This window comes from Myotis nattereri, assembly GCF_964212035.1.
Source record: "Myotis nattereri genome assembly, chromosome: 1".
Taxonomy (NCBI): Eukaryota; Metazoa; Chordata; class Mammalia; order Chiroptera; family Vespertilionidae; genus Myotis; species Myotis nattereri.
The window spans coordinates 25,089,108-25,113,971 of NC_138075.1; the positions used below are offsets into that span (position 1 = coordinate 25,089,108).

The following is a 24,864-nucleotide window of genomic DNA, read 5'->3' on the forward strand; positions in this document are numbered from 1 at the left end:
TGCACCTATGCTGGAGAGTAGGGTTCATTCTAGACCAGCGGTTCTCAACCTGTGGGTCGCGACCCCTTTGGGGGTCGAACAACCCTTTCACAGGGGTCGCCTAAGACCATCGGAAAACACATATATAATTACATATTGTTTTTTTGATTAATCACTATGCTTTAATTATGTTCAGATGAAAATACATCCTGCATATCAGATATTTACATGACGATTCATAACAGTAGCAAAATTACAGTTATGAAGTAGCAACGAAAATAATTTTGTGGTTGGGGGTCGCCACCACATGACGAACTGTATTAAAGGGTCATGGCATTAGGAAGGTTGAGAACCACTGTTCTAGACTGTCTTTGCTGGCAATCACTGAGAACAAAGTGTGTCTCCTGGGGCATGTTAATGAGGGCGCTCTAGAAGCCGGCGCTTCCTGGAGGTCCCATGCACAAGGTGGTTCCAAAGCTACCTCTTTTTGGAAAGGAACCTCGTGCTTCCTAGAGCAGGGACTTGTCATTCTCGGTTAAACAAATGGCCAGGTCTTTCTCCAGGAAAGTTGGTTCTGTGGGGAACAACACAAGAATTGGCAGTTATGGCCGCTCTGTAACGGTGACTCTTGTCCAAATCCGAGAAACAAAGGAGAGGAACCGTTTCCGGGCTTGGGTGGGGCTGGTGTCCGGGAAGAGTCAATCGGCAGAAACGGAAGTTGGCAGTCCTGTGACTCCTCATTCCTGCGGCGTCCGCCTCCCATTGGCTGCGTGGCGGTTGGACGGGCGGCTCCCCTCCGGGAGGAAGCGCAGCGCATCACTTCCTGCGGGGGCCATAGCGGCGCGTGAGGGGCTGGGAGCGCTTCGGCCACCGGGACGACCAGGGCGGCGGGTCTAGGACGGCTCGGTCCTAAGGGTTCTCACTTCCAGGCTCCAGACTCCGTTTTAAATGAGGTCTCGGTTTACTAATTCCCCCAGTGTGCGCTCGGGGCCCTGGGTTCTTGGAGAAAGAGGTTTCCAAGGTTCCTGGTGGGTTCCTTCCAGGAACCAGAACCGGTGGAGACGCGACACCGGGTTGGATGTATCCGCGGGCCAGGCCTGGTCCTCACTGGCCTTCAGGACGGCAAACCCTTCCGGCGAGGCGGGTGGGTGGCGCTCCCGGGCTGTGTATGGGTTCCCCGGCCTCACCCTCCTCTCTCTCGCCCGCCAGGCTCGGCGACCAGTTCTACAAAGAGGCTATCGAGCACTGTCGGAGCTACAACTCGCGGTTGTGCGCCGAGCGCAGTGTCCGGCTGCCCTTCCTGGACTCGCAGACCGGGGTGGCCCAGAACAACTGCTACATCTGGATGGAGAAGCGGCATCGGGGCCCAGGTGAGCCTGACCTGGGACCGGGACCGGACGGGCTGGCTTAGGCCTGGGAGTCCCTGCACGTGGGTGGGGGTGGGGCAGGCCGGACCGCGGGCAGGGTTCTTCCTAGAAACTCGCTGATGTTCATAGCTCTTTTTTTTTTTTTTTTTAAATTGATTTCAGAGAGGGAGAGATTGAAACATCAATGATGAACCATTGATTGGCTGCCTCCTGCACCCCCCCCCCCTCCCCCCGGGGATCGAGCCCGCAACCTGGGCACGTGCCCTTGACCGGAATCGAACCTGGGACCCTTGAGTCTGCAGGCCGATGCTCTATCCACTGAGCCAAACCAGCGAGTGCCGTTCGTAGCTCTTGACTGGGGTTCGATTCCAGGTCAGGGCACGTGTCCAGGCTGCGGTTCTATCACCGGACAGGATGTACGGGAGGCAACTGATCAATGTTTTTCTTTCACACTGATGCTCCTCTCTCTAAAACTAATAGTTACTCTTAAAAAAGAAAGACTGGGTAGAGATTATAGAGGTAATTAAAACCTTCTGTTATATGAGTTTCAAACCCATGCGAAAGCGGAGAGAATAATACAATGAATCTCTATGTATTTATCACCCAGAGTCAACTATGACCAACTTATGGCCAATCTTGTTTCATTTACGCTCTCCTCCCCCTTCCTTCCTTGGCCTCAGGTTATTTTGAAGCTAATCAAATCTGTTCTTTGTTGTTGTTGTCTGTAAATGTTTCAGTACGTATGTCTAAATGGCAATGACTTGCCCTAGCAGGCTTGGCTGAGTGGATAGAGCATCAGCCCGCGGACTGAAGGGTCACAGGTTTGAGCATCAGGCTGGGGACTGAAGGGTCTTGGGTTTGATTCACGTACCTTCGGTTGATCCCCGCCCGTACGGGCGCGTGAGGGAGGCAACCAATAGAGAAGACATCAGTGTTTCTCTGTCTCTCCCTTTCCCTACCATTCTCTCTAAAAATCAACGAAAAAATATCCTTGGGTGAGATTTAGCAAACAAACAAAAAAAATGGTAAGAACTTAACCCCTCTTCCCCCCCAATAAACCGGGAATAGCTATCAAAGCTCCAAGTTTCCCTGGCTGCCCTGGCTCGGTGTTTAGCCGGCGCACCAAAAGGTTGAGGGTTTGAGTCCCAGTCAAGAACGTGCGGGAGTCAACCAATCAATGTGTCTTTCTCACACTGATGTTTCTCTTTCTCTCTCCCTTCTACTTTCTCTAAAAAAGCAATGAAAAAAAAAAATCCTCTGGTGAGGATTAACAAAAACAAAAAAAGAAAAGAAAAAAGAGGGGGGGGCGGCGGGCTATAAGGGGTCAATGGGAGAAAAAAGGGGACATATGTAGTACTTTAAACAATAAAGATTTTTAAAAAAAACTTGAAAGGAAAAAAACCATGAAAAAAAAGCCACTCAAAATTATCAGTAAGTTGTTGTTGTTAATCCTCACCGAGAATATTTTGTTTTTCTTTTTTTCCCCTTTTTATTTTGAGAGGGGAGAGAGAAACATTGATTTGTTGTTCTCCTTACTTATGCATTCATTGGTTGATTCTTGTATGTGCCCTGACCGGGGATCAAACCCGCAACCTTGCCATATTCTAACATGCATCAATAAGTCATTCCTTTTTTATGCTGAGTAGTATTCCATTGTATGGCCGGAATACATTTTGTTTACCCATTCACCTTTTGATGGACATTTGGATTTGTTTCTAGTTTCTGGCTATTACAAAGTTGCTGTGAGCATTTGTGTATAAGTCTTTGTGTGGACATGTACTTTTATTTCTTCTGGGCAAAGTACCGAGGAGTGTAATGACTAGATTGTAAAGAAGGTGTATGTGTAACATTTCAAGAAACTGCTAAGCTTGCTTTCAAAGTGGTTGTATCATTTTACATGCATGCCAACAATACACTTGAATTCCAGTTCCTCCATATTCTCACCACCACTTGGTATGGTTAGATTTTTAAAGTTTTAATCATTCTAACAGTTACATTGTTGTCTCTCAATGTGGTTTTACTTTGAATTCCCTAATTAACAATGATGTTGAACATCTTTACAAGTGCTTATTTACTATCCATATATGTTCTTTGGTAAAGGGTTCACCTTTTTTAAAAAAATATATTTTATTGATTTTTTACAGAGAGGAAGGGAGAGACATAGAGAGTGAGAAGCATCGATGAGAGAGAAACATCGATCAGCTGCCTCCTACACCCCCCCCCCCCACTAGGATGTGCCCGCAACCAAGGTACATGCCCTTGACCGGAATGGAACCTGGGACCCTTCAGTCCACAGTCCGATGCTGTATCCACTGAGCCAAACCGGTTAGGGCAAGAGTTCACCTTTTGTCCATTTTAAAAATAGATTGCTTGCTTGTTTTGTTGTCATTAAATTTTTATAGTTCTTGGTCATAAAAAGGAAGAAAATTTTACCCTTTGCGACAGCATGGATGGACCTGGAAAACATACTAAGTGAAGTAAGCCAGTCAGAGAAAGACAAGTACCAAATAATTTCACTCATAGGTGGAATTTAATGAACAAACTGAACTAACAAGAAAAATAGGGACAAACTCATAGATAGAGAGCAGGCAGACAGCTCTGGTGGCGGGGATGAGGTGGGATGGGTGGGGGGATGAGGGTATTGGTGTGTGGACGGATTAGAAGGACTGGGTAGAAAAAAGAAAGAAGTCATGGACATGGACAACAATGTGGTAATTTCAAGGTCGGGGAGTGAGTTGGATGCAGGTAGAAGAAGGTACAGGGGGTATACAAGACCTTTATTTGACATACGCTGTGAAAATATTTTCTTCCGGATTGTTTCTTGTATTTTCATTATCTTAATAGTATCTTTCAAAGAGCAGGTATTTAAGTCGAGCTGATCAATTTGTTATTTTCTAAATTGTGATTTTGTTGTATCTAAGAAATTGCTGCCTTAATCCCAGGTCAAGGTGTGTTTTTTTTCTTTTTTCTTTTATTTTTTTCCATAGAAGCTTTATAATTGAGGTTTTATATTTAGGTCTATGATCCATTTTGAAAGAAATTTTTAATATGGTGCAAGGTATGGATTAAAGTTTTTTCTGCAGATAGACATCCAATTGTTCCAGCATAATCTGTTGAGCTATGAATTGCCATTGTACCTCTGTCAAAAATTAGAGGCCACATGTATGTGGATCTATTTCTGGACTCTCAATTCTGTTTCACTGATTTGTCTGTCTTCACACTAATAACTCACTGTCTTGATTATTGTAGTTTTATAATGCATCTTGAAATCAGATAGTGTGTTAGCCCTCCAAATTTGTTCTTTTCCCAAGATATTTTGTCTATTTGACCTTCTTAGCACTTCCACATGAAATTTTACAATCAGTGTGTCAATTTTCACAAAAATATGTGGGATTTTGATTAGGATTGTATGGAATCAATAGATCAAGTGGGGGAAAATTGACAGTTCTAAATGTTGAGTCTTCCAACCCACAAATATGGCATATCCCTACTTACTTATGTCTTCTTTAATTTTTCCCCATCAATACATTTTATTTTTCAGTATACAGATCTTCACATTTCTCTCAGGTTTATCTCTAAGTATTTAAAGTATTTTTGATATTGCTGTAAATGGACTTTTAAAAATTTAAATTTCTGATTTTTCTTTACTAGTATAGAGTACAATTAAGTTTGTAAATTGATTGCATATCATGCAACCTTCTAAACTCATATTAGTTCTATTAGGTTTCCAGAGATTCCACAGCATTTCCACATAATTGATTATGTTGTTAGTAAATTAAGAAAATTTTTCAATATAGATGAGTTTTATTTTATTTGTCTATTGCACTGGTTATTAAGTAAAAGTGGTGAGAGGAAGCATTCATTGTTTCATTATTTTTAAAAATACATATTTTTATTTTTATTTTATTTATTTTATTTATTTTATTGCTTAAAGTATTACAAAGGGTATTACATATGTGTCCTTTAAAAATACATATTTTTATTGATTTCAGAGAGGAAAGGAAAGGGAGAGATAGAAATATCAATGATGAGAAAGAATCATCGATTGGCCGCCTCCTGCATGCCCCCTACTGGGGATCGAACCTGAAAGCTGCCCTTGACTGGAATCGAACCCAGGACCCTTCAGTCTGCGGCTGACGCTCTACCTACTGAGCCAAACCAGCTAGGGTCATTGTTTCTTTATTAAGCGTGATGTTAGATGTAGGTTTTTTTGTAGTTCTTTATTAGACTGAGGGTGGTCCTATTTCTAGTTTGAGCGTTTTAAATCAGGAATGGATGTTGGATTTTGCCAACTGATTTTTCTGAGTCTATTGAGATGCTCATGCAATATTTCTTTTGTGGTTTGTTAATATGATGTTACATTGATTATTTTTTTCTGCAAAAAGCTTTATTGTTTCATTTGATCCAATGCATGGGTGAGGCTTCAGGGTGGTTAAAAGAATGGCTAGTAGTTTCGGGAAGAGGCTCAGGTAAAAGCCAGGCACCTGGGGAATGCAGAGCGGCCTCTGAAAGGCCTCTGGGCTCCAAAGGCTTAGTCGTGCTTGAAGGTGAGCCTTTTGAAAAGATACTCGCCCAGCCTGGGGGCCGGTAGCCTGCGGATGTTAGTCAGGTGGTGGCCCATCTTCCTGATGAATTTCACCTCCTCATCCAGGAAGTGGTTCTCCGGAAGTCACAGAGCTGAGGGTCTGTGCGGGTAGAACCAGGGCCTGCAGCTCCAAAGGGCCTGGTTCAGGTGCCTCTCCAAGGCCAGGGCGGCTTGCATGACGTCGTGAGTTTTAACCCACTGACCTTGGGGAGGCTTCAGCACGTCCAGGAAGAGAATGCGGCCGCCGTGCTTGTTTTGCCCCTTTAAGAGATGCTCAGTGCCCTCACCCTTCTCCGCCAACTCGCGGAAGTGGCCCACACCCTCAAGCGCCACATCGCGGTGGTGGAGATAGAAGCCCAGAGAGAGGCAGGTGTGGGAGGCCCACAGGTGCAGGTTGACCAGGCGGTTGACGCAGCCTCCACCCTGGTGGAACAATTCTGACCAATTGGGAGCTCATGGTTGTTGGGCAATAAGGAGTTAAGGTAGAAAATAAAATGGCGTGTTGGCTGGTCCTTGAGGTGTTTCTGAAGGTGGTGACTCGATAAGATGGAGGAGAGTGGCCCGAGGCTGGAAGAAGCGTCCCTGGGTCAGTTCCGTCCAAACACTGTTGAAGCAAGAGACAGATCCGGGACCACCAAGGGCACTCTGATTTTTGAATGTTAAACTGACATTGCATTCCTAGGATAAACCCTACTTTGCTACGATGTATTAATCCTCTTTATATATGGTCAGATTCACTCTGCAAAAATTTTAATAGAGTTCCTTATATGTTTTGAGAGATATTGACCTATAGTTTTCTTGCAATCTATGTAGTTTGGATATCAGGATAATGGCCCCATAAGGAGTTGGGAGGTATTCCCTCCTTTTTAGTATTCTGGAAGAATTTATATATAAATGGTATTTTTTCCTTAAATGTTTTGAGCATTTGCAAATGAATCCATTTGGACCCTGCAGTTTCTTTCTGGGAATGTTTTAAACTACAAATTTAATTTCTTTGAAAGATACCTAACTATTTAAGTTATCCATTTTATCTGGAGTGAACCTTGGTAGTTTTTGACTTACAAGGAATTTTTTTCCATTTCATCTAAGAAAGTTGTTCATACTATCATTATCCTTTTAATATCTGTAGAATCTGGGGTAGTAATTCCTCTTTTATTTCTTACATTGATAATTTGAAATTTTTTATCTGATCAATCTGACTAGAAGTTTACCAATTTTATTGATATTTGTTGTTAATCCTCACTGGAGGATATTTTTCCATTGATTTTTAGAGAGAGTGGAAGGGAAGAGAAGAGACTGAAAGAGAACATTAATATGAGAGAGATACATTGATTGCGTCCTGCACAAACCCCAACCAGGGCTGGGGATTGAGCCTGCAACCTGGGTATGTGCCCTTGACCAGAACTGAGCCTGGGACCCTTCGGCTCTATCCACTGAACCAAACTGGATAGGGTGCAATTTTATTGATATTTTAAAAGAAATAAAGCCTGTCTTGCTTTTGGTATAATGGATACTTTTCAATTTTTTTCTTAGTATGTTACAGTTTCTTCTCTGATCTTTATTTTCACCTTTCCCCCCCTACTTACTTGTATTTAACTTGCTCTTCTCATTCTTATTTCTTAAGGTAGTAACTGAGGTCATTGCTTTGAAATCTTTTTTCTACTATACGCACTTAAAAATAAAATTTCTAAATAGAAATACTACTTTAGCTTTATTTCATAACATTTGATATTGTGTTTTTATTTTCCTCTAATTCACACATTTTGTAAATTCCTTTTTGATTTCTTCTTTTACCCATGGATTATTTAGAAGTGTGTTATTTAGTTTTCAAACATTTGGGGGATTTTCAAAGATATGCCTGTTATTTATTTCTAATTCCATATGGTCCAGAATATGTTCTCTCTTGGGTAAATATCCTCTTTGGTCTGGAAAAGAATGTGAATTTTCCTGTTGTTGGAAAATTCTGTAAATATCAATTAAATCAAGTTGGTTGATAACGTTGCTCAAGTCTTCTCTACATCCTTACTGATTTTTTCCCCCATTTGGTCTATGGATTATCACGAGAGAGTATTGAAAATTTGACTATAATTGTGAGTTTGTCTATTTCTCCTTACAATTCTGTTAGTTTTTGCTTCATAGATTTTGAACCTTTGTTTAGCTTCTTAAATACTAGTATTTAGGATTGTTATGTCCTCTTGATAAATTGATCCCCTTATCATTATTTAATGACCGTTATTTCTACTGATATTCTTTATTCTAAAATCTACTTTCTCTGATATGTATATAGCCATTCTAGCTTCTTTTCAAAATTAGTTTTAACATGGTGTATCTTTTTCCGTTCTTTTTACTTTTAATATATTTGGGTCTTTATGCCACAAGATTTTTATTTTTTATAGGCAATATATAGTCGCGTCTTGTTTTTGTTTTGTTGTTGTTAATCCTCACCCAAGGACATTTTCCCATTAATTTTTATTATTAATTAATTAACTTATGTATTTATTTTTTACATTTTTATTGATTTCAGAGAAGTAGGGAGAGGGAGAGAGAGATACATTGATCGGCTGCCTCCTACACACCCCTTACTGAGAGTCGAGCCTGCAACCTGGGCATGTGCCCTTGACCAGAATCAAACCTGGGACCCTTTGGTCCACAGGCCAATGCTCTATCCACTGAGCCAAACCAGCTAGCGCTCCATTGATTTTTAGAGAGCGTGGAAGGGAGTGGGAAAGACAGAGAGAGAGAAACATCAAAATGAAAGACACTTTGATTGGTTGCCTCCTGCATGTGCCCCGACTAGGGCCAGGGATTGAGCCTGCAACCGAGGTACATGCCCAAGACCGAAATTGAACATAGGACCCTTCAGTCTGCAGGCCGATGTTCTATCCATTGAACTAGACTGGCTAGAGCATGTCTTGCTTTTTTAATGTAGTGTGATAATATGCTTTTAAAATTAAAAATATTTTTTTTACTGATTTCAGAGAGGAAGGGAGAGAGGAAGAGAGATAGAAACATCAATAATGAGAGAGGATTATTGATTGGCTGCCTTCTGCATGCCCCCTACTGGGAATTGAGTCCCAACCCAGGCATGTTCCCTGACCAGGAGTTGACCCATGAGCTCCCAGTTCATAGGTTGATGCTCAACCACTGAGCAACACTGGCCTGGAATTAATATGCTTTATAAATTGGTCTTTAGTCCATTTACACTTAATGTGATTTTTGTTATAGTTAGATTTAAACCCATCATTTTGCTGTTTCCCGTTTTTCAATCTGTTTGTTCCCTTTTTCCTCATTTTCTTCTTTTGTGGGGAATAATATAATTTGTATGATTTCTATCTCATTTCCTCTGGCTTATTAACTATAACTGTTTTGCTGTTTTAGTGATTGCTTACTGATTATAGTATGTATCTTTAATTACAGTTTACCTTCAAGTGACATTTTACTAATAAATACTCTATACTAGTAATCTTATGGTGGTAAACAGAATAATGCTCTCCTACCCCAAAGATGTCTACATCTCTTTTTTTTAATTTAAGTTCTTTATTGTTTAAAGTATTACATAAGTCTCTCTCCCCCCCCCCCCCCCAGTGACCTCTCCCTGGCTGCCCCCAACCCCTAAGGATATCTACATCTTAATCCTGGGAATTTAGGGGATATGCTCACTCAAATGGCAAAAAGGACTTTGAGACGGGATATTATGATACATTATTCAGATGTAATCATAAGTGTCTTTATAAGAGCGGGCAGGAGGGTCAGCGTCAGAGCAGAAGATGTGACAATAGAAGCAGAAGTTGAAGTGATGTAACAGGGGAAGGGGCCACAAACCAAGAATGTAGGTGGTTTCTGGACCCCAGACTAGGGAAGGAAATAGATTTTCTCCCAGACACCACAGAAGGAATGCAGTCCTGCTGATGCCTGTAGTTCAGTGAGACTGAATTTGGATTTCTGGCTTCTGGGATAACAAATTGGTATTGTTTTAAGCCTCTCAGTTTGTGGCAGTTTATTGCAGCAGCAGTAGGAAACTAATACAAGTACTCGGAAGTGTATTTTTATTTTTCCCTTGTTGACCTTTGTGTAATTGTTGTCATATATTTTATTTTTACACATGGCATTAAACCTCATATTACAATTGTCTTTATTTCTGTTTAATCAATAATCTTTTTAAAAGTTCTAAATAATAAGAAAAACATCTTATATAACTGCTCATGTAGTACTCACCATTTCTGATGCTCATCATTTCTTTGTGTCGATCCATATTTAGATCTGGTATTACTTTCTTTCTGTATAAAAAAACTTCCTTTAACATTTTTTGTAGTGTTGGTCTGCTGATAATTCTTTCAACTTTTGTATGTCTGAAAATATCTTTAGTTTGTCTTAGGTTTGAAAGATTTTTTGCTGGGTATAGAATCTAGGTTGACAGATGCTTTTCAGTACTGTAGGGATGGAGAGTGAACCACTGTTTTCTTGCTTGCATTGTTTCTGATGAGAAATCCAAATTTTTGTTCTTCTCTATATAATATATGGATCCTTTTTCTGCTTTTAATATTTTCTCTTTATTAGTGTTCTTGGACAGTTTTTATTATGATATGCCTTGTTATAGTTTTCTTCATGTTTCTTGTGCTTAGTTTGGTTGAGCTTGGATCTGTACGTTTATAGTTTTTATCAAATTTTGAAAATTTCCAGCCTTTACTTATACACATATTTTTATTCCTCCCCCTTTGGAAACCATACATATATTAGACTGTTTTAAGTTGTCCCACAGCTCACTATGCTGTTCTTCTTTTTAAAATACTCTCTTTTCCTATGGGTTTTACTTTGGATAGTTTCTATTGCTGTGTTTTCAAGTGTACTGATCTTTTATTTGGCAGTGTCTAAACTGACATTAACCCCTTCCAGTATGTTTTATATCTCACACATTGTATTTTCATTTCTAGAAGTTAAGTTTAAGTGTTTTAAGCAATCCTGTTTTTTCTAAACTTTTGAACACATGGAAAAAATAATAACTTTTAAAGTTATTGCTGCTAGTTCTAACATCAATTTCAGTTTTGTGTACATTTCAGTTGATTTTTTTCCTCATTATAGATCCTATGTTCCACCTTCTTTACATGCCTGTAATTTTGGATTGGATGCCAGACATTGTGAATTTTACCTTGCTGGGTGTATTGTATTGTACTCCTGTAAGTGTCTTGGAGCTTTGTTTTGGGACAGTTAAGTTGCTTGGAAAATGTTTGATATTTTTTTGTCTTCCTTTTAAGATTTCTTAGGTAGAGCTAGAGCAGTGCTTAGTTTAGGGCTAATTATTCTCCATTAGTGAGGCAAGACCCTTCTCCGTACTCTGCCCAGTAATCTGTGAATCATGAGGTTTTTGCAACTGGCTGGTAGGAACAGACTATATCCTGCCCCTGTACACACCAAGCACTGTTACTTCAATTCTTACCAGATGGTTCTTTCCTCAGAATTGAGTAGTTTCTTCACAACCATGCACTGATCAGTACTGAGCTGAATACACAAAGGGGACGCTGTGGATCTCAACGGCTCTCTCTGTGCAACTGCTGGGCTCCACCTGTGTTCCTCCCCCTTGTGTTGTAATCTGGGCAGTAATGGGGTCCATCTTGTTTGTTTCCAGTGTCTCGGGGATCATTGTCCTTCATTGCCTAATGTCCAGTATCTTAAAAACTTTTGTTTCCTTTTTTTCCCTTCTATTTCAGGTGGAGGGTAAATCTATCCCTTGATACTCCATCTTAGCTAGAAGTAGATGTTTCCTTTTTTATTTTAATACTAGAGGACTGGTGCATGAAATTCGTGTACTTGAGGAGGGGGTCGGCCCTTCAGCCTGGATTGCGAGAGGACACAGGCCAGGCCGAGGGACCCCACAGGTGCATGATCAGGGCTGGGGAAGGACACGGGAGGTTGGCCAGCTGGAGAGGGATTGCAGGAGGGCTCCAGGGTGTGTCCGGCCAGTCTCGCTCAGTCACGATTGGCTGGACCCTAGCAGCAAGCTAACCTACCAGTCTGAGCGTCTGCCTCCTGGTGGTCAGTGCATGTCATAGCGACTGGTCGATCGGTCGACTGTCTGCCCCCTGGTGGTCAGTGCACATCATAACGAGCAGTTGAGCAGACTTAGCATATCATTAGCATATTACACTTTGATTGGTTGAATGGCCGACCGGACACTTAGCATATTAGGCTTTTATTATATAGGATAGTACTATTTTATAACCATATAAAATATTTACATGATTCTAAAACAAATCTATAAAGAATAGTATATTCAGAGAAAGTCTATCTCTATTTTTTTACCTTGTTTTTTTTCCTCTATAGGTAATGTTCTCTTTTTCTTGACACTATATTTTTGCTGTGTTCTCTTTTTTTATGTATATTTTTATTGATTTCAAAGAAGGGAGAGGGATAGAGAGAGATAGAGACATCAATGATGAGAGAGAATCATTGATAGGCTGCCTTCTGCACGCCCCACACTGGGGATTGAGCCTACAACCTGGGCATATGCCCTGACTGGGAATTGACCTGTGACCTCCTGGTTCATAGGTTGACACTCACCACTGAGCCACACCGGCTGGGCATAATCCTACTATTCTTAAAATAATTCTCCCAATGAATTTAGAAAGTATGCCCTCGTGGTTTATTTGATTCTCCACACATTTTATATGCCTTACCACAGTGCTTTTACATCACCAGGACGCATTTCTCCTTGAGCAGTTTTAGCTGGTGATGGGGTAGGAAAGGAGAAATGAATTTCACAAGAAGTGTTTGATGGGCGGGTCGGCTGGGTGTTCTTTTTCTGATTAGTCTGGTAGGGGGAGCTGCTTATGGTGAGGGTAGGACTCTGGGTTTCAAGCTTGCTGTGTGTGAACCAGCAATGGGGTGGCTCAGTGGGGAGTTAGATAAGGTAGTAGAGAGGTTTTGAGTATGGGCTGTGGACTAGACCACCCTTATGAGCGTATGACCCCGAGCCAGTTATTCAATCACTGTTAGCCTTACTCTCCTCAATCTCTAAATGTCTCATAAGGTTGTTGTCACGATGAGATAACAGTGAGTGTGGGGTGCTAGCCTATGACAGAGGAAGAGCTCACTAAATGTTAGCTATTGTTACTGTGCCAGCTTTTGAGTGTGGCGGGACCTGTGAGGGGCCTGGGAACCCTGGGCCAGAGGAAAGGTAGGCAGCATTTTGGATTTGAGGTCTACCCTGCCAGGGCAGTATTGGCACATAGGAGTCTGGAACAGAATCTTAGAGAGAGAGGAGTCATAGAGAAGAATGGGAGAGGAAGCAGGAGGGGAGTGTTGGTGAGCCAAATAGGCAGCCATGCTGGGTGCCGAGGTGTGGTGCCAAGTGCCCAGGACTCTACCTTTCAGGGAGGAGAAGAGGCACCGATGGCCTGAGACGGTTCCGGAGTGCTTCGCTGAAGAGGTAGCCCATGAAGTCAGGGCAGCTCTTAAATAAGCCAAGAGAAGAGGGCAGAGCACCAGGAGAGGACACGGGTGTAAGAGCTTGTGAAATACATCTTTCCCACTCCTCGAGCTCTACTGGGGGCGTGTTACTCACCCCTCCAGCTCTGTGGAGTTGTCCCAAGTTGACATTTCAATCACTAACATTAATAGAGCAGCTATTATATGCTGGGCCCTGGGAATATAAATATGAGTACGATTTGATCTAGTGCAAAGTTCCTTATGTGGAAGTTTTTCAAACTACAGCTAATGACTCTCTGATCTTGTGGTTCAGTAGGATTGGGCTGGGGCCCAGGCCCCTGCCCTTCACAATAACTACGGATGCAGCTGTGATGCCCGTCTTGGTGAAGAGCTCCTGGCTCATGGGCAGGTGTAGTCACTGCCTCTTTCCTCCAACTCCTGTTTCCGTCTAGTTCCTTGGACTCTCAGTTAGCTCTCCTTCATACCCTAGTGGGCGGATGGGCTGGATGGGATGCAGTTGACACCTGTCCACTTTTGGGACAGAAGATGAACAAATTGGCATAAGTTTACAGGAAGGCAGATTTTGCTTCAAAAGACTAGCAGGGCAAAACTCTATCATAATGACAATTGGCCCACGGTGGTAAGTCTGTTCTGTGAAGTAATGAGTTTTCCATGGCAAGGAGGGTTCACTAGCCGCTGTGGGTTTACCTCTGGGATAGCGGTTCTCAACCTGTGGGTCGCGAACAATGAAAATACATCCTGCATATCAGATATTTACATTACGATTCATAACAGTAGCAACATTACAGTTATGAAGAAGCAACGAAAATAATTTTATGGTGAGGGTAGGACTCTGGGTTTGGAATATGCCCTGACTGGGAATTGAACCTGGGACCTCCTGGTTCATAGGTCGACAAAATGATATGCCTTGTTATAGTTTTCTTCTTGTTTCTTGTGCTTAGTTTGGTTGAGCTTCTTGGATCTGTACGTTCCAAGGGGGTCACCACAGCATGAGGATCTATATTAAAGGGTCGCGGCATTAGGAAGGTTGAGAACCACTGCCTGGGACGTGCTGCAGGGAGAGCCCTTCTCTGGGTGGGCTTGAACTGTCACCGCTCTGCTTTGGGTGGGAGTAAAGGAAATGATTACAGTTCATCTTTTAAAATTCTGTGTCCCATATCATCCTTTCTTCCCTTTTCTATCCCACGTCATCTTCCCAGTTCTTAATAGTTCATGCTTTCAGAGATGCTCCTGACGATAAGTATCCACCTGCTGGACTTGGGCAATGCTGGTAGCAAGCAGTTTGTCTGACTCTGTTGATCATAGAGGCATCGTCCATCCTGCTAAATTTTTCTATGGAGCCAGTACTCCCCAACCCCTCCAGCAAGTGTGTGAGTTCCCGTGTGCGTGTATGTGTGAGATGCTTGCACACGAATGAGTGTTGTAACTGTCATTGCACCTCAAAGTACTAACAGGAAAGCAATTTGCTTAGTGGGATATGGGAATGGAGGGCCTTGGTTCCCAGGGAGGACTGATCTGCCCTCTAGTCTCCCTTTTTTCTCCTCCATATCCCATCCCCCCAGCCTCAGGCTGACTCCTTCAGCTTAATTTCCCAGGCTGCAGCAGTGACTCCACCCTCCTTTTGCCTTCCCCTCCTCCTTCCTCCACCTACCACACACATGGGCTTTGAGTTATGTGCCTCCTGTTCTAATGAGATAAACAACATAACTCTCACGGGGCTCTGTTCATCCCTTTCTAAGTGGAACTCCGGAGCTGAATGCATTGACCCTATAAAGGCACCCTGGTGCCTGTCAGCCTGAGGAGGAGGGTGAGGAAGGAGGACAGGAGCCCCCAGAGAATTGTTGGGGCTATAGGCCTGTTGAGATGAGGTGGAGTCAAAAAAGACCTCAAGGGAGGCCTGTTTCCATTCTCGTGGCTACAGAAGCAAAGAACAGCCTGGACATGCGGGTGTGAGGCCTTCTCATGTCACATGGGCGTGGAGTCCAGACTCGTTTAAGTCAGCTAACTCATAATAATGACTGACATTTGTACAAGGCTTCATGATGATAAAGAGCTGCTTCTTGAATATAAGCTAATCCCCATGACAGTCCTTATAAGGTAGGTGCTATTAATAGCCTTACCTTACAGGTGAGCAGGCAGGGAATGGCGGTGCACGGACTCATGTGCTCTTCTCTGCCCTGGGGAGCTTCTCCAACCCATCAGGGAAAGTGAGAGAATTAAATAAAAAGTGTCCCCTCTTCTGGACATTCAAACTACTTACTAAAATAGACTCTCCCAGGCGAGTGGGCCTGCAGCTACAAGCTGAGTGGTCTGGGGCTGCCTGTTGCTGCTGACCAAAAAGTGCAGTGACCACATCCTCAAGGAGGGCATAGGCTCTGGAAAAATGTTGACAATTTTGACCTTTTGTTACTTAGACCTTTTGAAAGAATTGGTCTGGACCAGTTCCTTCTCCCTCATATATTTTTGGTCAGGTTGGAAATACCATGAAACAGCCTGTGGGAGAGAAAGAGTTTAAGGTACAGAGACTACCATGCTGGGGTGGGTCGGGCTTCAATTCTGAACCCACCTCCTGGGGTCCCTTTTGGATAGTTTGGTTGTGGGTAGATGAGTCTCCTGGAGTCAGGAACAGCAGGGGCAGTGGTCATTCACTTTCTGTATTTCTGAGTCTGGTTCATTTCTGGTTGAATTGATTTGGTAAGTATTTCTTGAAGTACCTGCCAGGCACTGTGCAAAGCACTGGGGATACTCCAAATGGACGTAGTTCCTGCCATCCTAAATCATATAAAACTAGTAGGGGAGACAGTCCAGTAAGCCGGCAATGAATGACAATACCTTGGGGGAAACACAGGGGATGTTGGGATCCAACAGAGAAGGTCATTCAGCCAGTCTTAGTACATCAGAGAGAACATCCAGGCAGTGACTAGATGATGCTTAGACATCCAGAGGTTCTCGCTCAGACACTGGAACCATCTATAAGGTTTTTAAAAAAGTAAATTGCCCAATCTCCCCACCTACCTACATTTGGATTGGGTAGGTCTGGCATGAATTTTGGCTATTGGTGTTATTAAGAAGTTCTTCAGGTGACTTTGGTTTTAGTTTGGATTAAGAGCTTCTGACTGAAGAGGAGTGGGCATTGGTGGGACTAGTTCTGGAACAGGGAGTAGCAGGTCAGCCCATGTGCTTGGCCTTCACTGGATACACCAGCCCAAGAGGTGGCCAAAACTCTTGTAAGGGACCAAGAATTAGTGTGCCCATTCAGGAATTACAGGGTCAGAGATGATAGGATCCAGGACCAAACCACCCCAGAAACATTGAATTATTCCCCAGTGCTGGGGTCCAACCCCAGCGGGTCCAGGGGTCCCTAAAGGTGTGGAAGGAGTCGGCGAAGAAGGAATGACACGGAGACAGCGTTCAGTTGATCAGCAGCCTAGCCAGGATCTCTAGCCAGGATCTCCAGCCAAGTTGTGGTCTGGATCTCCAGCGAAGTTCTGGCTAGGATCTCCAGCTAGGTTCTGTGTCCATGTTCTCTTGCTAGGTTCTCCAGGTTCTCCAGCCAGGCTCTGTAGCCATGTTCCCTTGCTAGGTTCTCCAGCCAGGTTCTGTCCAGGTTCTCCAGCCAGGTTCAGTCACCAGGTTCTAGTCAGGTTCTCTTGCCAATTTCTGTAGTCAGGTTCAGTCCAGGATCTTTTGCTATGTTCTCTCGCTAGGTTCTGTCTCTAGGTTCTGAGGCCAGTTTCTGTCCAGGATCTTTTGCCATGTTCTCTGCAGCGAAGTTCTTCTGTCTCTAGAGAACGTTCTGTGTAGGTTCTGTGCCTAGGTTCTGTCTCTCTCTGTCTCTTGCTGTCTTGTTACATCTGTATTTATACCAGTTGATTCAATCCTATCAATCTCTATTACAAAGGTTAGGGCGTTTCTTATCTCCATTCCAGGGAGTAAAGATTATGTAGCTTAAGCATGATTGTTCATAGTTAAAGTGATTAATTACCCGCCTGGCACTTAGTTGAGGGGTTTTATTCCCTCCCTAACTTCAGGGGAAAATCCCTACCTGGGGAAACAATCTTTCTCAGAGAGGAGACCTTGCTTAAAAACACATAGTGCCAAGAAGGTGAGCAAACATTTTAAGAACAGTATGCCATATATGCCAGGTCCCTTGAAACAGCAAGCATGGACCGGCTCCCGGCACCCCAGTGATGCCCTCCCTCAAAGAGGGGTCCAAAATGGACCTTCAGGGGAAGTAGAGCAATCTTACTTTATCTGATTAATTTGGTCATCTATACATCAGCACAAGTCTGGTTCCCAGAGTGCAGGGAGCTCAGAACTTCAGGATACTCCTACTGTGCAGAGGCTGTGAAGTTATCAACAAAATCAAGTATTAAGTATTAGGATGACTCTTGTACATGACAAGCCCTTAGCTCATAACACCAGGCTCCATCACCTTAATGGTTTCTAAGAATCAAAAGGGGGATGGTTAGGGACCTCCAACTTGTTCACAACCTCGCGACCCATGGAAGCAGCTTTGTGATTAAAAGTAAAACTTAGCTCATAAAGAGAATTTGAAAAATTTGGTTCCTTTAGTGCTGGAATAGGTGCCTCTGATTTGAACCAAAACCAAAAAACGGGTAGCGATGACTAGTAAAAATGAAAAATGAATAAATGGGTATACAGCAGACATTTCTATCGACTTTTATTTTTTTCCTGCAAAGGGCAAAAAGTGAAGCCAATGTCCATCTTAACATTTTTTTCTCTCCAAATCCTCACCTGAGGACATGCTGAGAGATAGAGAGAGAGAGAGAGAGAGAGAGAGAGGCAGGCACTTGGATGTGAGAGAGGAACATCCATTGTTTCTGTATGTGCCCGACTGGGGACTGAACTCTCAACCCAGGTGTGTGCCCTGACTGGGAATTGAACTGGCAACCTTTTGGTGCACAGGACGACGCTCAACCAACTGAGCCATCAGCCAGGCCCGCTTAATTTTTAAAGGCCCCCAAATGGCAAACACATGGGGATATAGTCCTGATGTCTGAACCCCATGGCTCTAGATTTAGGAAGGGACCCTCTCATGTGAAGTTGCCTGCATCTAACAGTTGTCATGCGCCATATTTATCTACAGAGGACTGAATTGTGACCCCAATTAAAGTGAAGCCGGAACACATTTGTTCATTAATTCATTCAGCAAATACTTAGTTTGATTGTTCAGTGTGTCAGGTTCAGTTCTGGTTCTGGGGATTCTGAGAGGACCAAGACCAAGTCCCTTTGCTTGCCAGTCTTTTCACTCTAGCAGGGGTGGGTTAGTTGGCTGGTTTATTTTGGGGTGCATCAGGTAGTCTTTTTAGTCTGCAGATCACCTAACCAGTCTCAAGCCCTCCTCCCTCACCCCTCAGCCTCTGCCCCTTGCTCTTTTCTCTGGGAAAAGACCATGGTCTAGTGTGGGGAGTCCTTGGTCCTCCAAGGCTCTGGCTGCCACACTCTGTGTCACAGGAGCCATAAGAGTGCTGCCTAATGAGCAAGAAGGCTCCTCAGGGGTCACTTGGCATGGCAGGTGATGCTGGTGTGGAACTTTGATGCCAAAGGCCAATTAAAGTGGAGAATGTTGTTGGGAGACAATGGGTGCATAAGCCCAGCCATAGGACCCCTGCCCATTTTGTTCTATCGGGCCCAGGCAGGTAGGTGGGGAAATACAGGTTTGCTGGTTTTGCAGGCATCGTGGTCACCAGAGCAGGCCTGTATTCTTATGGAGGCTGCACAGGGCTCCCTTTGGCTTCAGCGAGCTGCCAGCAGCTAACTGGGTGGAGGAAGCCAGTAGGTAGGAGTTCTGGCTCCTTGATCCTGTTTCCTTGCAATGTTTTCTAATCTGGGCTGACCATTGATAGGCAGACTGACTTCTGCTGCTCCACCTTGAAGGGAACTTGCTTGACTTGCGCAGAGGGCTAGTCGATGGGCAATAGCTGAGACCTGTTGCTTTGGAAACACTGGTGACTATGAATCTGGAAAGGTCCCTCGTGTGGTCCATAGGTCCACAGCTCCTTCTGACCTTCTCCCCAGGCCTGGAAAAATAGAACTGGTTTTGGTAAAAGTGTTGGCTCTTTTTGGCCTGGGCTCACAGAGACAGCGTGGTGGAGTAGACAGAGCAAGGGCTTTGGGGTCAGATGACCTAGGTTCTACCTCAGCTCCACCATCTCTTAGCTGTGTGACCTTGACAAGTCACTTCACCACTCTGGGCTTCTTTCCCTGTGAGTGAGAGGGTTAGACAGCGTGGTTTCCTAGGCCCCCTCCAGTCTGGAGCCTTTAATCTTTACACTGTCTCTGTCCACAGGCCTTGCTCCAGGCCAGCTGTACACATACCCTGCACGCTGCTGGCGAAAGAAGAGAAGATTGCACCCTCCTGAGGATCCGAAGCTGCGGCTGCTGGAAATAAAACCTGGTCAGTATTGTCTGGAGCTTGGGTGGGCCCGTGATGGGAGAGGTGGGGAGCACTGGGCTGGCCCAGGACAAGGTGACTTTGCTCCTTTGTCTGTAATGCGGAGTTTTGAGGAGCGCGAACGTGCCCACATGATGTTGAAAGGTGTGCCTGCTCTCATATCAACTTGTCCATGTGTCCATCAGAGCTTCCCTCTGGTGTCTGGTGCGGGCACAGGCACAGGTGGGAATGGGCCCAGGATGAATCACGTTCCCACAGAGCAGGAGGAGCTGTGGTTCTTAGGGTCGGGTAATACCTTCCTGTGGCTTCAAGTAAAGAAACCGTGTGTTCCTAAGAAGGAGGGTGTGTTGGGTACCCTTTCCCACCCTTCCTGTGGATGACCTTTTGGAGCATCTTACATGAAAGGGCCATTCAGTCAGATGGAACCATCTTGGACATGGAATTGGAAGAGTTTGAATACTTAGCCTTTAGGTGATGCTGATTGCTTTGTGACCTGCCGAAGGAATGGGTTGGTATTCTTGCCTGCTTACTGACCTTTTCTTATACTTCTGACTAGATGGCCATCTTCAGGCCTGTGTCTGCATGCAGCAAGGCCAAGTGATTGCCCTGGGACTTTGCTGTCAGGGAACCTCTGGTTTTGGGGGGTGCTGGGGCTGGAATGTGACTCAGGGTGGTGAGAACTGTGCTGTCAAGTAGAGCAAATGCAGAACGGACACGTTTCGTCCCCCTGTCACCAAAGCCATGCAGACCCAGCCTCACCCCTGCCTTTTCACCCTGACCTCTTAGGTTGTGTTTTCTCTGCAAAATCTCGACTTAAAGTTGTTCAGAATGTTTTCACTCGCAGTTCCATGGTTAGGCCTGCTTTCACTGTTTGCTTCAACCTAGGCATTACCTGTGTGCAAGTTTTATTTGCTAGGGGTGGGAGGGAGGGGGCTATATTCTTCAATGCACTTCATCCAACCTTTCAAACGGCCTTGCACAATTTACAGGCCCTTGCATACACTCAAGGGTAATGACTGAGGTGGTTCCACCCCCCAAGCCCCCCGACGGGTTGTAGGAGAGCCAAGTGTCTTGGAGTGGCACAATCCAGTAGACATATCACGCAGCCACAGGTGGCATTTTACATTTTCTAGTGGCCATATTAGAAACAGGAAAAAGAAACAGGTGCAGCTGATTTTACTGATAGATTCTATTTCACCCAAAATATAACAAACAAGATCATTTCAGCATGTCATTATGAAATTATAAATGCGTTAGTTTCCTTTTTGTTGGTATTGCTCTTGAATGCCTGTGTGAACTTTACACTTTCGGTCCCTTTTATTGTGCACTAGCCGCACACATGTGCTCAGTTGGCCACAGGGATAGTGGTGCCCGTTTGGGTCAGTGTGGTTCTAGACCTGCACTCAGCATACGGTTTGACCAGCACAGGCATCGCCTGGGAGCCTGGCAGAGATGAAGAGCTTGGGCTTCACCCCAGACCTGCTGGGCCAGAAGCTGCATTTTATTTTATTTATTTTAAATATATTTTATTGATTTTTTTTTTTTACAGAGAGGAAGGGAGAGGGATAGAGAGTTAGAAACATCGATGAGAGAGAAACATCGATCAGCTGCCTCCTGCACACCCCCTACTGGGGATGTGCCCACAACCAAGGTACATGCCCTTGACCGGACTCGAACCTGGGACCTTTCAGTCCACAGGCCGACACTATCCACTGAGCCAAACCGGTTAGGGCGGCATGATAAATTTCTTGTGGCACCTCCTCGTTATCTGTGGAAGGGTCTGACACGGAAGGAAACTCATGCCTTAAGACAATGTTGCTCCAGGCCAGCGCCCCCTGTCTCTCACAAATCAGGAGAATGCCTCTCCCTCCCCTCAAGCAGATGAGGGTGCTGATGGTGGAGCCCAGGGGAGGCTCCAAGAGTCAGAGACATAACTAGATTCTGAGGGTTTGTCCAAGGGAACCCACACTAGGAGGCTGGAAGGGAAGAGAGAGAAGAGGAAGAGCATTTAGGGGCGGGGGGTGGAGGAGGGCCAAGGGTGGGTTGGTTCATTCGTGGGTTTTCTTTCAACATAAATTCAGTCTTCCACTTTCCATAAATGTAAAGAGATTCAGCCTAGGCTGAACAAATCAGTTATTGATTTTCAGCAGGTTTGCCCATAATGTTGCAATTTGCTTTTTATCTTTCCACTGGACAATAGATCTTGGACATCTTTCCATTCCATTCCATTTTATGAATGTACTGTAGTATTTAACTAGTGTCCTATCAATGGACCTTCTGGTTGTTTCCATTCTTTGTTGTTATCGTTACAAACAATGTCACAAAGGGCAACCTTCTACCTTGTTACTATATATTTACTTATAGGATAAATTCCTAGCAAAAGAATTTCTAGGTCAAAGGGCATGTACTTTTAAAATACTGACAGGCTCTATGCACTGATCTTCAGAAAGGTTACTCCCAATTCCACTAAAAAGAGAGCAGATCCCTGGCCTCTCCCTCCACCTGTCTCCTTCACCTGTGCAGGAGGCAGCTGATCGATGTTTCTCTCTCATCGATGTTTCTTACTCTCTATCCCTCTCCCTTCCTCTCTAAAAAATCAATAAAATATATTTAAAAAAAAATTTATCATGCCAACACCCAGCGTGTCCCTCTGGTCTTCCTTGTTTCCTTGCCTGAGTCTAGCCAGTAGCAGGCAGCTTTCAGCAACAAAAGCCAGGATGTCATGTGGGTCAGAGTTGTTCTTCACCCCAGGTCTGCAGAGCTGAGAGCTCTGAGTGGGAGCCAGGTCAGGGCAAGGGACAGGGGGTGCATATTCAGGAATCTTGAGGGACCTTGGAGAAGGTCTGAGGACAGGGCTGCAGATCCACCTGCTTCTGGCTCAGCCTCCCGAAGCACAGACATCGTTGGTGCTGAGGAGACATTGCAGGGTAGGGAGTAGAGAGCCGATTGCTGCTGTTATTTGTTCCGGGGCTAAATTAGACAGCAATGGAGTTCACCCCAGTCCTGCTGTCCTCATCCCATCTCCCTCACTGTGAGCATTCCACCCCACCTGTTCCTTTACTATTTGCTGAAGATAAAAATGTGTCTGTGTGGGGGTAGGATGGGGCTGAGAGCTGGGGAGAGCTCTTTGGAATTTGAAAGCATTCCCAACGTCCCTGAACCTATGTGTTTCTCACGCCTAACATCACCCCTCCAATCAGTCTTGAATAAATATCTTGCAACCTCCTACTTGCCTGGGCGCCTGAAGGACAACACACGCAACATTATTTCTCTCCACTGACTGACAATGGAGTTCAGTGTTCTCTGCAGCTTGCACTTGGCCTCAGAGGCGACTGCAAGGTGTCTCATGGTGCAGCCACCACAATTCCTGTGACAGGAAGGCTTGGGCCGGGGGCCTGGTGTCTGAGAGCAGCGCCCTTGGACCTTTTCCCCAAGAATGGAGCTCTGTCCTTGGGAAGGGGGGCCGAGCTGGCAGGAGAGAAAGGTGGATAGTGAGTATCCACCAGAAGGCCCCGAAGCAGGACAGATGTTGGGCAAAAGCCAGCTGATGAGAAAAGAGGCCTTCAACTCCCCCTACTTCCTCTCTTGTCTTTTATTTTTTTATTTTTTTTTGAATGAAGAAACGAAAAAGGCTGGGAACAAACTTCTGCTTGTTATCCCTCTGGATTAAACGCTCGGATCGTCAGCTTAGATCAGTTTAGCTTCTTCCAACCCTGCACTTTTTGGTCCCCATGGTCTAGGGCAGATTTTATCTTTGTTGCAGAGGTTGGGAAACTGTGGCACAGAATTAGGGAGTTAATTTCCTGGGGGACACAGCGGGGAAGCCCAGGAAGGAACCCGAGGGGAAGCCTGTTGGAACGGGTTCCGTGCTGCTCCCGGACCCTACACACATCCATCCTGTCCTGCTGCTCTCAGACCAATAGGGCTTTTACAGCCGACGTTCATTCTGCTCCCGAAATGTACCTGTGGCCTGTAAATCTCTCTGCTCTTGGGGAGCAAGCACGGCTCTCTGCCACCCCTGCCAAATTCCAAGGGTGATGGGAGGGAAGGCAGCCAGGAATGGAGTTCTGGTTCTTTCTCATGGTTTTCTTTGGCAGCCACTCAATGGCTGGGGATGAATGACCAAGGGAATCGCTCCACCACACGTTGTTGGGGGACCATGAATAGCAGGGCAGGGACCATGAGGAGACGGCAGCCTGGGTGCTCAAAAGCAGAGGGTGCCATAGCTGGCCAACAACAGGTCACAGGGACCCTCCGAGGGCTGCCCCCCACGGGAGTGATCCCGACACAGCCTGAGTCCCGGCTGCTGGGCAGGGGTGGAGAGGCCTGTTTGCTCACCTAGGGTGCTGTCCCCACAGCCCAGAACTGCCAGAGCTCTGCAGATGGGAGCAGGCTGCGGCCAACTTCCCCAGCTTTTGAAAATCCTGCATCTTAATTAGTTCCCCACTGCTTTTGTACATGGCCCACATTTTAATAGTCTCCAGGCCTGTTCCACAGTTTGCTCTCGGATGTTCGGCGTGATTTCTCTTCTCCTCAAGACAGTCCCCCTGGCTCCTCCGGCACCCTCCCAGTCCGGGAACAACTTAGGGAGCGCCGATGTGCCAAGCATGTAGCCCGAGATTGATGAGCCTGTCAGCCGGCTGCCTCTGCCCCCTGGCCTCCTCCCTCCTGTGTGCTCCTCACAGGGATGAGGCAGGCTGGGGTGGGCGAGCTGGGGGAGGCGAATGCAGAGACCGGTGGAGCCCCTAGCCAGGTGTGAGCCAGTGGACAACGTGACCTTCTCCTGGCTCGCAGAGGAGCCTGGCTGTGTCCTTCCGAGGGGAAAGGACGTTCCAGCTCCCACCTCCATCTGTCAGTGCTTATCTGTCTCTGCGGGGGGCTGGGGGTGCCTGAGCTTGGTCGGCTGGAGAATGGATGCCTTCAAGTGCATCAGGGGGAAATGACCAGTCATTTATCTCTTTCCTGCAGTGTCAGAGCCTGCAGCCATCCATCCATCCCGGGGCCTGCAGCTTCTTCAGCTCTTGTTGGCCTCATGAGTGTGAGAGCTAGAGACAGGTGGGAGGCCCCCGCAG

At 45.2% G+C, this 24,864-nt stretch overlaps 1 protein-coding gene across 1 annotated transcript in view; it reads left to right on the forward strand.

Annotated features, from left to right (window-relative positions):
- The window catches only part of DPF3 (double PHD fingers 3), a 210,156-nt gene that overhangs the window by 113,790 nt on the left and 71,502 nt on the right, over window positions 1-24,864 (forward strand). The window contains exons 2-3 of the mRNA XM_081100517.1: window positions 1,189-1,349; window positions 19,688-19,795. Of these exons, the coding sequence (XP_080956643.1) occupies window positions 1,189-1,349; window positions 19,688-19,795 (269 nt within the window). The remainder of the gene's footprint in view (window positions 1-1,188; window positions 1,350-19,687; window positions 19,796-24,864) is intronic.